Raw genomic sequence first — 16,358 nt, 5'->3', positions numbered from 1 at the left:
CAAGCTGCAGCCCGGCAGGCACGGAGCTAGTTCTTTACACCCTGGGCTTGTCACTCATTCCCGCCTCGGTCCTCCCCGAGTTTCCGTCCCAGTCTGCCTGGGATGACCCAGAACTAATGCTCTCCTCCTGCCTCCGCTCACAGATTAAAACTGAGGACCTCAGTGACTCCCTGCAGCAGACCCTCTCTCATCGGCCATGCCACCTGAGTCAAGGACCTGCCATGATGCCTGGGAACCAAATGTCTGGGGTAAATGCCAGCCTGTGTCAGGGAGCCCCACTAGTCTCAGTGGGCCAGTGAGTGTAGGTCAAGCCTCCTGCAAAATGCTTGACTCTAGACCTAGGTCTCAGTGACTCCACATTGGGCTAAAGAACCCCCTGCAGGGACTGTGAAAAAGAGACTCAGAGTCCTGCGGTGGGGGTTACAGAATCATCCTCTACCTCTCTGGGAGAAAAAGGAGCCAGTTGTGCCAAAATGATGGCGCTAGCAGCTCACGGGCTGGCGTCTTCCAGCCACGTACAGGGGAGCCCCGTGATGACTGCTCCGCTGCAGTTACAGCGTTTCTGTCCTCAGTGAGCCCACTCTCCTCCCCCAAGGTTTTGCCAAACTAGAGCGGAGTGCTGGTGGGGGAATAAAGAGGCACCTGGAACAGTAACAACAGATGTCTGAGGGCCGGTGTCCACGCAGAGAGCCCTTTTCTTGTCTGGATTCCCCGGGCAAGAAAGAGCCTTCCCTGGAATGCATTATTTCTTCACTTCTTTGTTCACCAAGGGTTTACCAAGCCTTTTCTTTGTGTACAGCCCTGTGGGGTCCCAGAACCCTGGGAATCTAGATCACAGAGGATTCCCAGGTCCCCCAAGTATTGAGAGTGATATTACTCTCTGAGGGACTAGTGGTAGGAACCCAGGGGAAATGGACTTTCTGTTTAACCAGATTGGTTTTATTAAAAACCAGTAACTTGCCCCTTCTTCCAGGAAAGGTTCAGGCCCAGGAAATGGCTAGGACATGGCTTTTAGCATAATCAAGTGACATGAGTTTTTTTTTTTTTTAATCGGACAATTAAGATTGCATGTCATTTCTAGGGTAAACCTCTAAGAGAAGGGTAATATCCATAGTCTGTGCCCTCGGGGCATTTACAGACTAGTTGGGAGACAGGACTGACACACACGAATGCTAAACAGCAAGGCAAGGTTTAAGTGACAACAGGTTGCAAGGCACGCTTGGCTGAGTGCAGGAGCAGTAACACCACCAGCATTCATGCGGCAGCTACTGTGTGCCAGGGGGTACCCAGGGATACCCAGAGGCTCAGGGCAAGGTCCCTGCAGCAAACTGTCAGAGTCCGGAGCCCCATGGGACAGATGGGCAGCGGGCAGATGGAGCTTCAACTCCCGGCTTGTAAATTCTGTGATGTGCGTATTTCCCCCTTCCCTGCCCCTCTCTGGACAGGACGTGCCTTCCCTCCATCCACTCCAGCAGCTCGTGCTGGTTCCGGGACACCTCCAGTCTGTTTCCCAGTTCCTGCTATCTCAGACCCAACCTGGGCAGCAAGGTAAGAACCCTGGGGCTTTCCACCTAGACCAAGTGCAGAAAAGTACTGCTCTGCATGCTGGGACCCAAGTGTGGGGCGTGGGTGAGTGGCTCACCCTCTGGTATTATGAGCAGCTTGTCCACCTCAGGGCCCAGGGGCGGGACCTGGTCCTGCCCCTCCAGGCTGAGCCTCCTCTGCTTCCCTCTCCCATCTTCCTCAAAGCCATTATCAGTTGAGACAGAAGGTGCTGCCAGGGAGGCAGGGCCTGGGGCAGAACAAGGAAGGAGAGGCTCCTTGGGAAATGTAGTCCAGAGAAGTCCCAGTTCCTTGGAAACCTTCCCAGGACGAGAATGCGGATTCAGACTTTTAACCTGGGGAAGCTTGCCTGGAATTCTACTTGGGTAGAGTGGCAGTGCCACCCACAGGCCGTGGAGAGGGTTTTCAGGTTTTCTTTAGCGGGGACGTTACTACCAGAGATCTCCTTAGCCAAGAGCAGATTACAATACTCATAACAAGAGCTAACATTTCTTGAGCGTGATATGCCAGGAGCTCTTCTGAGTGGTTTTCTGACATCTTTCAAAATAACCTTGCGTAGTAGGTGGTCACATTATGTCTCCGGTGACCTACTAGAAAGTTCCGTGACTGTCAAAAACCCACGTTCTCAGCGCCTGGGTTCACCTAGAAGCGCTGCCTCTCCACCAACTCGGGCTGAAAATGATGCGGGAAATAGAAGCCTCTCTCCATCATACACATCCCAAGTAGACACTTCGGAAATCCAGGATCTAAATAAAAGGCAGCTCTGCCTTCTGTCCTTCGCACCTGCCCAAATTATAGTTATCCGTAGCTTCCAAGGCACCCTGGAGTGTTATGATTGTGATGAATGAGAACATATGTGAACCTTTAAGCATCTACGTTAGCTACACAATATATAGCATATTCCTGGGGTGAGAAAGGGAAGATAACAGTTCATTCTATTTCTTTTTAAAAAGTTGGTGATGTGAAAATTGCCCAGGCATATAACCAATGAGATCAGTGTATGACACACGGGGGAGAAAGCAGTTTAATGTTTGGAATCAGAAAAACTCATTGGCTAAGAAAAAAAAAAAGTCATGTACTGGCTGTGTGTCTTTGGGAAACTTATCTAATCTCTCTGAGGTTCTGTTTTCTCCCTAACAATGGAATTATTGTGAAATTCTACCTCACAAGGTTACTGAGGGTTATTGGAAATCATGCGTGCAAAGGGCTTTTGTCCATTTCAAAATGCAGTGTGAACGTTCAATTACTATTAGTGTTGAAGCCTCCGACTCCCGGTACAGGGCTCCTTACAGAGCTTTCTTGCCTACGTACTTTAATGAGGAAAAATTAAGCCTTGGCTGTTTTAGACTGAGGAGCATGACTGCATCAGTAGGGGCTGCACATCAGTGACCCAGAACAGCTTAGGGACAACAGAGACCCCGGGGTGCTGCTCTGTGCCACGTGGTTGGGGTGATCTGCCCCCGTGTCTGCTCTGGTAGTGTGATGGCCCCATTCCCACAGTGACAGGGAGAATTCCTGGCTGTGGCTCTTCCCAGAGCGGGGCCACTGTCACGACCACCAACCAGGCAGAGCCCTTCAAGGGCAGTTTTCCTGGAGAGGGGTGGAGAAAGCGGTCCTGAGGCAGTGCAACGAGCAAGTATAGTCCATACCACCAGCTCAAGTTTCCAGAGACTTGGCCCCGCTCCTCCCTTCTCTCTCCGCCCTTCCTCCCAAGTGTAAAATGTCTGGGTTCTGCCCAGAGTCCCCAGCATCTGTCCACTGCCCTTTGGAGCTGAATGGCACCATCTCCTTGATCTGATCACCCTGCAGATTTGGCAAGACCTTTGTAGCCATCCCAGCTACTTCTGCAGGCAAAACGGAAACCCTCAGCTCCAGCTTGAATTCTTAGGAGTCACCCCATATCTCCTTCCCTCTTGGATTTCTTCAGCCCCAGTTATCAGATCCCAGAGCAAGCTGCCCTGACCCTCCTCAGCCTTTGCACCACTCCAGGCAGGCGGAAGGACTGGTCTGGGGACCAGTGTTTACACCTGTTTGTCTCAGTGTCTGTTTCACCTCCACCTCTGTGTGGCAATCCTGCCAGTGCCCGTGGGGGCCTCTCTACAGGGCTCGAGGTGGGTTGGAGGGACCTGATTAGGTGGGGGGGTGGGGACAGGTATTGTGGCTCCGAAGCTCTAGAGCATGTCTTTCAACTGGCCTGGATTTTAGTTGTTCCTTTGTTCCTCCCCTTTCACCCAGGTCTGCAGCCAAATCTTCTCCCCTTTCCACAGCAGCAAAACTCGCTCCTCCTCCCGCAGACTGGGCCTGGCCTGACGTCCCAGGTAAACACCCGTGTTCTTCCTGTCTCCTCTAGGAATGTCTCCGCTCTTGATGGAGTTAAGCTCCTTGGTTTCTTCCACCTCCTTGGTTTCTTCCCACCTCCTCAGTGGTGTGCCTACCCCTCTGGGAGGAGGGGATAGCAGAGGATTATCCCTGTTGGCACATGGGGAAATTCAAACATAGCCAGGGGAAATGACTGACCTGGTACCAGTGGTGGAGCCAGAATAAAACCCAGAGATACCAGCTCCCGGGCTAGCCTGCTCTGTAACGCAGGCACTCCGAGTACTCCAGCCCTGATCAGACCCTAGCGTCACTCCTCTTAGAACCAGGGCTCAGCCAGCTTTCCAGGGATGCCATGGTGACCACCAGCCCTGCCCAGGTGCTCTCGAGCCCTAAGTGGGAGACCACCATCCAGTAGGCCTGCTGTCCCAAGAACTCAAAGCCAGGGTCTCTCTGGGCCTCTCTCAAGAACCACTGTTCTAGACTGCCTCCTGCAGGGACACGTGTGTGGGTCAGGAGGACTGAGGTCTGCAAGAGGGCCATTAGCAGAGTTTTGCAGAACCCCAGGGTGCCACACAGCACCTGTTTGCCAATTAGAAAAAAAAGGCACCTCTTCTTCTGGCCAGATGTGGCCTCTTGCCAGAGACCGTGGCTTGGCCAGAGCAGCAGGAGCTGTATTGTAGCTGCTGCCCCTCCCCTCATCTCGGTGCCCCCCGTGCAGTTAATAACCTGCATCGCTGCATGAGCTGGCTCTGCAGAAACGGATGTGTAGGAGAGCTGGGAATGACTACAGGCATCCAAATGTCCCTTCTCTGTGCTAAGATCCCCACGGACCACTAAGGACCCTGGCTTTACAGGGCTAGAGAGGCCACTGAAGGCCTCTGGAAGAGGGGAGGGTGCCATCTAGTGGCTATTAGAAATGGGGACGCCAGAGTCCTGAGCTCCTGGACTTCCTCCTGACTGCTCTCCTCAGAGTCTCATCCTCATAGACTTAGACCTGGAAGAGATCTTAGAGCTGAAGATCAACTCTCGCGTCTTGTAACATGAGAGCCCGGGCGAGGCTAGAAGCAGAGACACTGTTCAGAAGGGTATGGAGATCATCGTGGGCAGTAGTAAAGGGACCGGCTTAGGGCTGTGGCCATGAGGATAGGGAGGAGGGGGTGACTGAGGGATGTTTGGGGAGGTTGACTCAATGCAATGTGGCACCTGATTGAATGTGTAGTGGGGAGGGAGAATGGCTAGCAAAGAATCCAATAAATATTTGTCAGACACAAGAGCAAAAGGATTCGTGAAAGGAAGCCTCAGAGAGGACGGAGGCTTTGTCCTAAGGGCCTGGTCTGTGCTGCCCACTCCGCACCAAACAGGATCAAATCCTAATGGTTTCAAATCCTTCTGTTCTAAAAGGCCTTCCACTGGGGAAAAAGAGTCTCTAACTCCTCCCTGGTCATCACGAGGCTGCCTGTCTGAATGGTAAGCCTGAGTATCTTGGAAGAGGGGAATAAAGTTAATCCCAGGCTAGGAAAAGAGTAAACTGGGAAGGAGAGAGGAGGTGGACTTAGGTCACATTATCCACCTGAGCAGCGGCCCCTGCACCGGACACAGTGTCCATTAGGACCCCATGCCTGGGTTCCGTTCCTTCTTTGTTGATGAGCTGGAGTTACTCCTGACCCCAAATGGGCACAACGGGGATCCCAGGTGGAAGGGTCTGTTTCCCTATGAAAATAAACTAAAGAAAGACTATCTCCTGACTACCACAAATGAGATCAAGGTGAGCTTAGGTAGCACTGGAATAGCTTTGATTATTAAAAAAAAGACAAAATGCTCACATGAAGGAAAACGATGGTTTAGAAAGTAAAGTGGCAGTCACAGAGTCTGGAATTTTATGGAATTCTACGAATGTAGTGAGCCTCAGATGTCCTCTGTTATCTTCAGTTAATGCCCGTTGAACACCTCAGCTACTTTGCTTTGTGGAAAAGAACAGACAAGACAAACAACCTTTTCCTCATCCCATTCTGAAATTTGTTTTGGGGATCTTTGTAAACAAGCCTGCTAGCTCCTTTTATGGTGGAAAACGAAAGGAGGAAGTTACCTGCTCAGAGTCAAACAGTGAGTCATAGACTAAAACCCAGAGAGGCCACCACCTCCCTGTCCCACACTCCTACTGTTTCTACCCCAGCTTTTCTAGCTATTGGCTAGTCCCTTCATAGAAAATCCAATTTCCACTTTCACACCATTGAAATAATAGGAACCCAATGTATCTAATCTGTCATCCTCTAAGTGGGCCTATTGGTACAAAATATCAGAAATTGCCATTTGATCTGTTGACTGTTTGTGGATTTCCCTGGTGTGTCCCTTCTTAGGCAGTTGGGCGCCCTGGGCTGCCAGGATCCTCTTTAGAACCCCATCTGGAAGCGTCCCAGCATCTCCCAGTGCCCAAGCACCTCCCCAGCTCTGGAGGGGCGGATGAGCCCAGCGACCTGGAGGAGCTGGAGAAGTTTGCTAAGACCTTCAAGCAGCGGCGCATTAAGCTGGGCTTCACACAGGTCTGGTTTGGGGCCAGGAGATGGAAGAGATCGGGTTGAGTGAGTAGAGACTGGGATTCCTGAGTGTAGGTTTCAAGAGCAAGTAAGACTGACTGTGTTTGGGGCAAGCTCATCGTGTTCCTGTGGTCCCTGAGGATAAGGTACAGTTGCCATTGGTAGGGAGACCAGGGACACTGCTGGCAGAGAGGAGAGGAATGAGAACCAGGCGAGGTGCTAGGCACATGGGCACAGCCCACTCAGAGCCCATGCAGAGTCTAGGGAGAGAAAGAAACCAATGCTGATCTTAGAGAGAAAAAACCAGGACGGGAGCCAGGGTGATGGTCAGGTGCTCAAAGGTTCGCTGGGTGTGTGATAGGTGCTAGGGTGGTGGGGGATGTGGACAAAGAAGAGAAGGAGCCTGCCTCTCAAGTTCCTCCCTCTCCACCCCCACGCGCAGGGGGACGTGGGGCTGGCGATGGGAAAGCTCTATGGCAATGACTTCAGCCAGACGACCATCTCGAGATTTGAGGCCCTCAATCTGAGCTTCAAGAACATGTGCAAGCTGAAGCCACTACTGGAGAAGTGGCTGAATGATGCAGGTGGGCCTCAGCGACACAAGGGTGGAGGGTCTGCAGGGAAGGGCCTGGTGACCTGTCTGTGTTGGGGCTTTAGGCTGTCAACACATAACCCCCTTTCTTCTCCTCCTGAGTCTGGAACCCACTGAGAATAAGACACAGGAGACAAGCAAGTGGAGACGAGAGTATCAGCTCCACTACTGGTAACACCATGGAGGACATGGCTTTACACCGTGGCCATGAAGACCTTCCCCTTTCCTACCTTACGCCAGACCCACCCAGCCCAGACCTTTGGACAGCTCGCCAGAGACAAGGTTGGGTCTGCAAAGCAAACCCACTCACCCAGGTAGCTGTCTAGACTAGATCTAGGTAAAGGGGATAGGAAAGTGGGTTCTCTAGGGTCTCATGGCCGGAAGGAGCAGTCACAGGCACAACACAAGATCTTTATCTGGCTAATTCTTGAGGACGTTTTCAGAGGGCAGGGAATTACTGTGAGCTAGGCTGGCTGGAAAGGCTTACAGCAGGAGTGGGGTCTGCAGGAGGATTCAGTCAGGTGTGGGGGCCTGGCCAGGAGGTCAAGGGGCAAAGCCAAGGGCAAAACGTTTGGAATAATGAGTGAAAGAGTTTGGTGTCATGGAATAGCACGGGACAGGGTTTCTCAACCACGGTGTTCTCAGTGTCCTGGGCCAGACGATGCTTTGTTGAAGGTGGAGGGCCTATGACTTGCAGGATTTTAGCAGCATCCTCGGTCTCTACCCACTTAATGCCAGTAGTGCTTGTCCCCTGTTGAGACATGCAAAAATGTCTCCAGATACTGCCAAATGTCCCCTGGAGGAGTGATGGGAGTACAGAATGGCCCCTGGTGGAGAACCACTGGTCTAGGTGGAGAGGGAGGGAGCAGAGCCAGGGCCAGGGCTGGGCTCTAGTCAGGACATACATGTGGGTTAGTGGTTACTGTGGAGAAGGAGGGAAGCGGGGGCAGCTGGTCAAGGGTGTGTCTCTCTGGGAAGTCCCTCCACGTGGAAACAGGGGAGGGGTGAGGAAGCTCCCCTCAGCCGACTGTCCCTTAGGCAGCTTTTACTGGAGCTCTGAAGTGAAAAGGATGATCAGAGGGTCTTCCAATCTTTGGGAAAGGACCTTTCAGGTCATTTCTAGTGCGGTCCCCTATCTGTGCCTCAATCCTTCCTGAGGGTCATCCCTCCCTATCCGTCTGACAGTGTCAGCTCCGACACTAACATGGGAAAGGAAGTGGCTTCTACACCAACATTCGGCCCCCAAGTGCCATCGCTTTTAGCTCAGAATACCAGTTCCCCTTTTCCTCGCTACTCACGTCCAGGCATACTTGTAAAAGACAGACTCATGAGTGTTGCTTGTAGGAGCTCTGCCTGCACCCCCTCACACCCACACATGCCGCTGATGTCTGGGTGTCCCTGAACCATGACCGCAAACACTGGAGGCACTGCTGTGGGAGGCATGGAGGACCTTTGCCCAGAGCAACGAGGAGAAGCAGGATTCCTGGTCTGTCCTGGCTCCCCTGCGGCAGGGAGGGGGCTGGTCCTGACAACGGCACTGCAGAACCCACTGGGAAGGGTCGTTGGACCTCAGGTCCGACAAGGCAGAGCCTGAGCTGGTTCCCTTCCCTTCTCTGAGCCTCCTCTGCTCTTTCACCTCCCTACAGAATCCTCTCCATCAGACCCCTCGGTGAGCGCCCCCAGCTCTTACCCCACCCTCAGTGAAGTGTTTGGGAGGAAGAGGAAGAAGCGCACCAGCATCGAGACCAACATCCGCCTGACTCTGGAGAAGAGATTTCAAGATGTGAGTGGCTCCTCTGGGTCGGAGTGGGCAGGCCGACTTGCACAGGTGGGTGAGCAGGTGCACACAGGCCCCTTGGCACCATACACCTGCCCTGGGAGAGGGTAGAAAGCAGAGACCCACTCCCTCTCTAGGTGCCCAGTGTCTGAGTGAAAGGCTGGGTTCCAGCAATTTCCTCCCCCACTGACCCTTCTTGCCCTGACATCTATTTGGGGCCCATTGTCCCTCCCGTGGGGAGATTCAAAGAATGGGGTATAGAGTCTCAGAAGACAGCTTATCTCTGTGTCCAGCTGAGATAAAGGGAGCAAACCCAGGACACTGTATGTAAATTTTTTTTTTTTGCATTGTTTTGTGCTTTTCAAACTGTAAATGAAACAAATGCTCATTGCAAACAATTTGGAAAATATAGGGAAGTAGGAAAAACGTCCACCGTCAAATGCCGTCTGAATATGTACCTTCTATTTCCTTCTCCTACGCACATCTAAATACTTGTGATCATATTACATACGTACATTTTTTTGAACTTGCAGCAAAAACATATTCTTGAGTCAGGATGCGGAAGCTAAGAAGACCAGCTTTGTGCCCCTTGGGAGCTGAGGGAGAGATCAGAAATAAACAGGTGTGGTCTGAGCAGCTTCTAATCAGGATCCCTTAGGTACCAGCCTCCAGAGCTTCCATCCGCACCACAGAGGTCCCAAAGGATGGGCCGGTGGCCTAGTTCCCCTTGCAGGCCCCAGGTCTCCAGGACAATCTGCCCCTCTAGCACATCATCCAGTGCCTCTGACTCAGAATTTGATGGCTCCATCCTGCTGGCAGGATGACAAGAGCTGGCTTTTCCTTCTGATTAAGTCTCTTAGAGCAGCAAGAGTAAGGGAGGGTGTAGAAGGGAGAGAAAGGGGCTAAGATCACAGACTGGGTTGGGGATGGGAAGGGTCAGAACAAAGGAGTGATGAATATATATTTGAATAAGTATATATAGGTATATATATATATATATCCCCTCTGTAGTCCTGATGAGTCCCCTTGTTTTAACTTTATCATTTCCCATTTTGATATAGACAGGAAGAAATGACATGAGAGAAGGACGTCAGATGATGAGGAAAGAACAGGATGGAGCATGGGATCTGGGGAGTCTGCCTGCCCACATCACTCAGCACTGGGCTCCTCTTCTCAGAACTTCTGGAGGAGTGGGAGAAAAGCCTCCCCTCTGTGTCAGGGCCTGTGCATGGCAGCTGACACACATTTTCTCATTTAATATTCTCAGTAATCCCTATACGGTTGGCATTATTACTCTCCTTTCAAAGACGTTAAGACTGAGGCTCAGAGAGGTTCAGAAAGTCTCCCAAAGCCACAGAAGTGCTAAAGACAGTACTCCATCCTAGGTCTAACTCTAAAGCTTTCCATCCATCTGTCGTTCTGTCCTGCTTCCTTGGGTCATCTGTCCCCCACCAGCAATTCTTGATCCTGTTTCCTCCTCCTCCTGACAACTCTACCCCTTCACTTCCTGTAGAACCCCAAGCCCAGCTCAGAGGAGATCTCCATGATTGCAGAGCAGTTGTCCATGGAGAAGGAGGTGGTGAGGGTCTGGTTCTGCAACCGACGCCAAAAGGAGAAGCGAATCAACTGCCCGGTGGCCACGCCCATCAAATCACCCATGTACGGTTCCCGGCTGGTGAGTGGCCAGGAGCCAAGCTGCCTGCCAAGCACCGGGGGAGATAAAGCCTGGAGGGCAAAGAGTTTCCCCATCTGTGTGTAGGTTTGGTGATATGTCTGTTCAGACCTTTTGCCCATTTTTTTCTTTTTCTTTTTTTTAATTGAAGTATAGTTAATTTACAATTTTGTGTTAGTTTCAGGTGTACAGCAAAGTGATTCAGGGAGATGCTTTTTTAATAGAGGGGTGAGAGAAGACCTCTCAAATAAGGTGACATTTGAGCAAAGTTCTAAATATTTCAAGGGAATGAAATACCTGGGGGAAGGAGTGTTCCAGGTAGAGGGACCAGGCAACAAGAGGTTTGACATACAGCAAGGAAACCAGTGTAGCCAGGGAAGAGCAAGGAAGGAGGCAAGAAGTGGGAGAGTAAGTCAGAGAAAACAGGGAGCCATTCACCAAGGTCTTGGTGGCCATTGAAAGGACCTTGGCTTTTAGTCTGAGTGAAATAAGAAACTTCTGGAGGTTTCTGGCAGAGAAACCTGAGCTGGCTGACATGGGCTGCTGTATGGAGAATAATCAGTGTAGAGGCAGGTTATCAGCTGTGAGAATGACAGTAATCAGGCTGAGAGTGGTAGCCACTTGGGTTAAGGTGGTAGCCTTGGTGGATGAGGAGAAGTGGTTTGATTCTGAATGTATTTCAACCATGGAGCCAACAAGATGCGCCGTTAGCTCAGATAAGGAGTATGAGAAATGAGGCCAAGATGACTTCAAGTGTTCTAACCTCAGCAACTGGTTGGAAGGGGCTGCCATTTTTTGAGATGATGAAATCTGCAGGAGGAACAGGTTTGAGGGGGGAAAATATACTAAGAACTTGGAGCTGGTCATATTAAGTTAGACTTACCTCCTAGGCATCCAAGAGGAAGCATCACGTAGACAGTTGCATCTGTCATTCTGGCGTCCAGGGGAGAAGTCAGGGCTGGGAATAACTTGAAGTTCAGGCAGACTGGGAAGTCTGGAGTGCAGGAGGTGTCCTCTCCATCCAGGGGAGAGGTCTGCCGGGAAGGTGGGCATGAGAAGTTTCTTCTCCGTTGCTGGGGATGGTGATGGTTGAAGGTCAGTGGAGTTAGGGATAGTGGTGTGTCCTCACATATTTTAGCACTTAAGGATGGGTAAAATTCAGCCTTGTCTTGGGTAGGGCATGCCTATTTCATAAAACTATACTATTGTTTGTTCCTTCACCAAACATTCGTTGGCCATCTATAACATATTGGTCTTTGTGCTGAGTCCTGGGGAGGCACGAAGAAGTAATATTTGTCCCCTGTCCCAGAGGATCTTACTGCCTAGCAGAGGAGACAGACAAATAAACAAATGATAAACAACATGATGATTGCTCTAGAACTTAGGAGTAGCAGCTAACAACACCTTGGGAGGCGGTGGTTATGGAAGGCTTCCCCAAGGAGATAATTAATACCTGAGCTAAGTCTAAAAAGACAAGGAGTGAAGAGGCAAATAAGGGGGGAGGGGGTTCCCACAAAGGGGCAGCAGGAGAACAGCGGTGTGGAGCAGGGAGAACAGCGGTGTGGAGCAGGGAGAACAGGGCACATTCATGGAACTGCAGGTGCTTCCATGTGGAGGAATGTTGAAAGATGAGGCTGGATAGTTCAGCGAAGGCCAGACCGAAGGGATTGTGTGCAGTGCTAAGGAACGTGAAGGCGTGGGGAGTCGCTGAAGGATTTGAAGCAGGACATTGGCACTGTCAGACTTGCTTTTTAGAATGATCACTCCGACTGCAGTTATAAAGGGTGGTTTGAGAGGCACAAAATTTGGTTTCAGGGAGATGTGACTGCATTTATCCAGCAGAGACATGAAGAGGGGTGAAGCAAACCCATTTGGTAAGAATGAGGGGGATGAGAGAGAGGAGATAATTAGACGGTAGAATTCTTAGGTCTCAGTGAACTGAAAATTGGGTTGGGGCAGGGAGAGTGATAAAGGAAAGGGAATACTCTGGGATGACTCAGCATTCAGGCTGGGCTGATTGAGTAGGTGATGGTACCATTGATGGATCAGTCAAACAGCGGGAGGGGCTCACTGAGGAGTAGGAAAAAGTGATGACTTCAGTTCTTTGCATCACTATGATATACAGGGAGGCCTGTGGGATTTCCCTAGGCACTTGGAATAATGGGTCTGGAGGTCAGGAAGGAAGGCCAGGATAGAGACAGATTGGGGAGTCATATGCATGCAGGATCCTGAATAGGGAGGAGCTCACCTATGGAGTTTGTACAGAGGAAGCAAAGAGGAAAGTCTAGATCTCAGCCCTGGGAACACCAGCATTTGAGGGATGGGCAAGGGAAGAAACTGAGAAGGAGGAACCAGAGATGGCAAGAGATTGCAGTGAAGTAAGTGTGAGGGTTGAAGCAGATATGAGGAGCCCTGCCAGAGTGCTATGGGAACACAGATGAAAGGCACCAAATCAGAATGGGGTGTGGGAGGGTTGAGCCCCTAATTTGTGTGGGGAACAGATTAGGAGTTAGCAAAAAGAACAGCATAGCAGGCAGAAGACACAGTCTGTGAGAGGCATGGAATTACAAAACAGCATGATGCATTGGGAGAATCACAAGCATTTTGGTCCAGCTGGAGCTAAGGGTTTAGGACTAGGACAGAGAGGCTGATGAGAGCTAGCTCATGGTGGGCCCTGGGTGCTAATTACCCTGAAAGCTATGAGGAACCATTGAAAATTTGCAGCTGGGGCAACGTGATAGTCATTCCTTTCTTAAATATTTATTGAAAATCCACTGTTTGGCACTGGGACACGGTGGTGCACAGGATCCTTGTGATCCCTGCTTTCAGTCCAGTGAAGGAAACAGACATTAAACAAATGCAGTTTGTGATGAAGCCTGCAGAGAAGATGTATGGGTACTTGAGGGACCTAGCCTAGTCCAGGGTGTCAGGGGCTTCTCTGAGGAAGGGTGCTGTAACTGACAGCAGAAGAAAGAGTAGACATGGATGGGGGAAAAGTCTGAGTTGGAGAGTAGGGGCGAGAGAGTTGTGAAGAACATTCTATGCAGAGGAAACAGTGTAGAAAGGCCCTGCAGTTGGGATGGGTGGGAGAGGAAGCCCAGAGGGCTGGAATGGGACCGGGGAAGTTACACTGTGTGAATGAAGAGGCTGGACTGGGATTGGTAGGCGGGGGCTGGATCATGTAGGGCGTTGTAGGCCACATTAAGGAAACTGAACCATGTCATAAGAGAGCTGGAATTTTTCAAGATGAGGCTTTGTTTAGAATAGATGAGAATTAGGTTATCAGTTTGGTTCAGTCCCAACCCAGGACACCAACATCCTGGAGGAAAGTGGTGGGAGGCACGGAGGAGCCATGAAAGTGTGTCATTCGTTCTCATCATACATTCAACACATGTGTACTGAGCACCTGCGAAGTTCCAGACACTGTAGTAGACACTGAGGACAACACAGTGGACCACACGGGCATCACTCTGTCCCGATGAAATCTACAGCCTACTTGGGGAGAAAGACGCTAAATAAATAATCACATTAATACTTGAGACGTCCTGAAGGAAAGGCTAGTGAAAATGTTCTGATCCTGCCTTCTCCGTCTCACCGGGGCAGTCTCTTTGGGACTAGGACATAGTTTCTTCTGACCAGTGTGGACAGAATGCTACCATTTATATAAAACATTTAAAGGGAGGGGAACCGTATCTGCGTCTGCTTGTGTATAGATAGCCTGTCTCTAGGAGGAAACAGAAGAAGCTGGTGACAGTGACTAAATATTTATTTTAAAACAACAACAAATTTCTTGGGGTGTGTCAGCTGGGAGGGGTGGAGGAGAAGAGGGAGGGAGATTATTGATAACATCTCCTACCACGCTGCCCCACACCTGTCTCCACCCTTCGTGGGCCCCCAGCCTACTGAGGAAGCTCCTTGTAAATGGGCAGGTAATAAAAGCAGAAGAACCATTGCTGATGAATTAGGAAATGAGTACATGCTGCGTCCTGTCGGGATGGGATGTTCCAGGCTGGGGAGGGGAGGTGTAGCCGATCACAGCTCCCTGAGCAGGACTTCCTTTCAATGTCCTTTGAAAAAGTGGATCTGAGTGTCCCAGGTCAGGATGAGGAGAATGGGGAGGTGGGTGGGTGTGGGAAATATGCAGAGTTCAGCTCAAATGAAGAAGTAAACAGCTTCTAGAGCCACGCAGGAGTTGACAGCTTCCTGCAGGAAGGAAGGGAACTGGTATTTAACAAGCCTGGCGCTCTTTGCCAGGCACTGAGTTGGAAGCTTTGTGGACGTTATCTCATTAAATCTTAATTAAAAGAAAATATGAAGGAGGTATTACTGCTATTTTACGGATGAGAAAACCCAGTCGCAGCAGGGCTAGGTCACTTGTCCCAGTCACACAGATAGTGGCGGAGCCAGGCCTCACCCCCGCATCTGCTGGGCCCCAGTGTCCATTCTTCCCATTACATCTTGTTCCTGGTTGTGCTAGGATAGTAATACTGAGGGACAGATTCCTGAACCGTGTGGGAGGCTAAACTAAATTATCTCAGGCCCCTTCCAAACTCAGGGTCGATGATGCTGTGAGGTTTCCAGGGCAAGAAGAAAAGCTTCAGAGACCGAAGTTCATCTCCTCCAGTTACCTCCGGGGAGGGGAGGGTCCACTCATGCATTGGGATCGGAATCCTGAACCAGGGTGATGAGGGTTGGCTCCCTGCTGCCCTGAGCAAGAGCAGGAGTCTTTTAAGAAGGAAAAAGGGGGGATTGGAAAATAGGCAAGCAACCAGCAGTGTCAGCCACAGCAGAGCCCTGGAGGCACGCTCCTCTCATCGCCAGGGCACTCGAGCAAGGCAGCTTCCACCTGACCGTGCCCGAGAGACCTTGCCAGGGGACACACAGTGAGGAGGGCAGGGCCTGGTGTCAGCAGCAGGGAGCTGTGGGAGCAGGGCAAGGCTGGAGCTGGATGCTGTATGTGGTCCAGAGGCCTACCTATGAAACAGGGCACAGAGTGTAGGTTTGGGGTTTGGAAGTCATCCAGGAAGCTGAGCCCTGGTCTCTGCAGAGTCTGGGGCCCAGCATCCTGGGAGAAGCACCAGAGATTGGAGAAGAAGGCGGAAGCAGATATTTACAAGCTTCTGTTGCCTTTCAGGTGTCTCCCTCTGGGTCTCTGGGCCCCCTCTCTGTCCCTCCCATCCACAGCACCATGCCTGGAACAGGTAAGCTCTAAAAAGGAGGTTTCTGAATAATATCAGAATTCTTTTAAATAATGGAATATGAGAACTGAAGGGTACCTACCTAAGTTAGCATTCCCAAAATGGATTTCAAAGGATATTAAAATCTGTGCTAAGAGAAAAAGACTTCCATGATCAACTCAGTTTGGGAAATGCCAAGTAAGCAAAGTCTGAACAAGTGTTTGTTTTTGTTTTGTTTTAATTGCCACACTTCTCAGCCCTCAAATGCATTATACATACAAATGAGCTGTGTGGAAGGAAAGGTCTTCCAAACTAAGTTTTTACAGCACTCTATTTTTCCAAAAAGTACCTACAGCATTTCAAAGGACTGGATAGGGTGACTGTATGTCTGGATTGGCCCAGGACGGTCCCAGTGTCTGCCTCTTGTCCTGACATAATTGTCAATACCACTGCCTTCCACCTTTCAAAGTACCCTAGCTTGGATGGTGAAATGTATGTCACCTTACCCACGGAACGCTGTTTGGGAAACCCAAATACAGGCGTTCAGTTTAATCCAAAGCTGCCATATTACAGAGGTCAAAAAGGAGTTTCAGAGAAGTGAAGCAAGTTGCCACAGGCCACAGAGCTTTGAGTGAACGGCCTGGGACTCCCCACTCCTGGTTGTGCTCTTTCTGGAAGACCACGTACTTGGAGATGGGAACACCAGAGAGGCTGGCAAAACCTA

The 16,358-nt window shown here is 50.6% G+C and overlaps 1 protein-coding gene across 6 annotated transcripts in view; it reads left to right on the top strand.

The window, feature by feature from the left end:
- The window catches only part of POU2F3 (POU class 2 homeobox 3), a 74,465-nt gene that overhangs the window by 55,352 nt on the left and 2,755 nt on the right, over window positions 1-16,358 (top strand). For 3 of the 6 annotated variants that reach the window (XM_072953764.1, XM_072953762.1, XM_072953760.1), the window contains 8 exons: window positions 144-248; window positions 1,446-1,548; window positions 3,799-3,881; window positions 6,240-6,422; window positions 6,859-7,000; window positions 8,655-8,791; window positions 10,299-10,460; window positions 15,592-15,658. In XM_072953764.1, coding sequence (XP_072809865.1) covers window positions 144-248; window positions 1,446-1,548; window positions 3,799-3,881; window positions 6,240-6,422; window positions 6,859-7,000; window positions 8,655-8,791; window positions 10,299-10,460; window positions 15,592-15,658 — 982 coding nt within the window. Of the gene's footprint in view, window positions 1-143; window positions 249-1,445; window positions 1,549-3,798; window positions 3,882-6,239; window positions 6,423-6,858; window positions 7,001-8,654; window positions 8,837-10,298; window positions 10,461-15,591; window positions 15,659-16,358 lie in introns of all 6 variants that reach the window. The other 3 variants (XM_072953763.1, XM_072953761.1, XM_072953759.1) reach the window with 1 other exon arrangement.

This window comes from Vicugna pacos, chromosome 33 (genome assembly GCF_048564905.1).
Source record: "Vicugna pacos chromosome 33, VicPac4, whole genome shotgun sequence".
Classification (NCBI taxonomy): domain Eukaryota; kingdom Metazoa; phylum Chordata; class Mammalia; order Artiodactyla; family Camelidae; genus Vicugna; species Vicugna pacos.
Note: the sequence above shows the minus strand (reverse complement) of the source record. Positions and strands in the feature narration are given on the sequence as shown.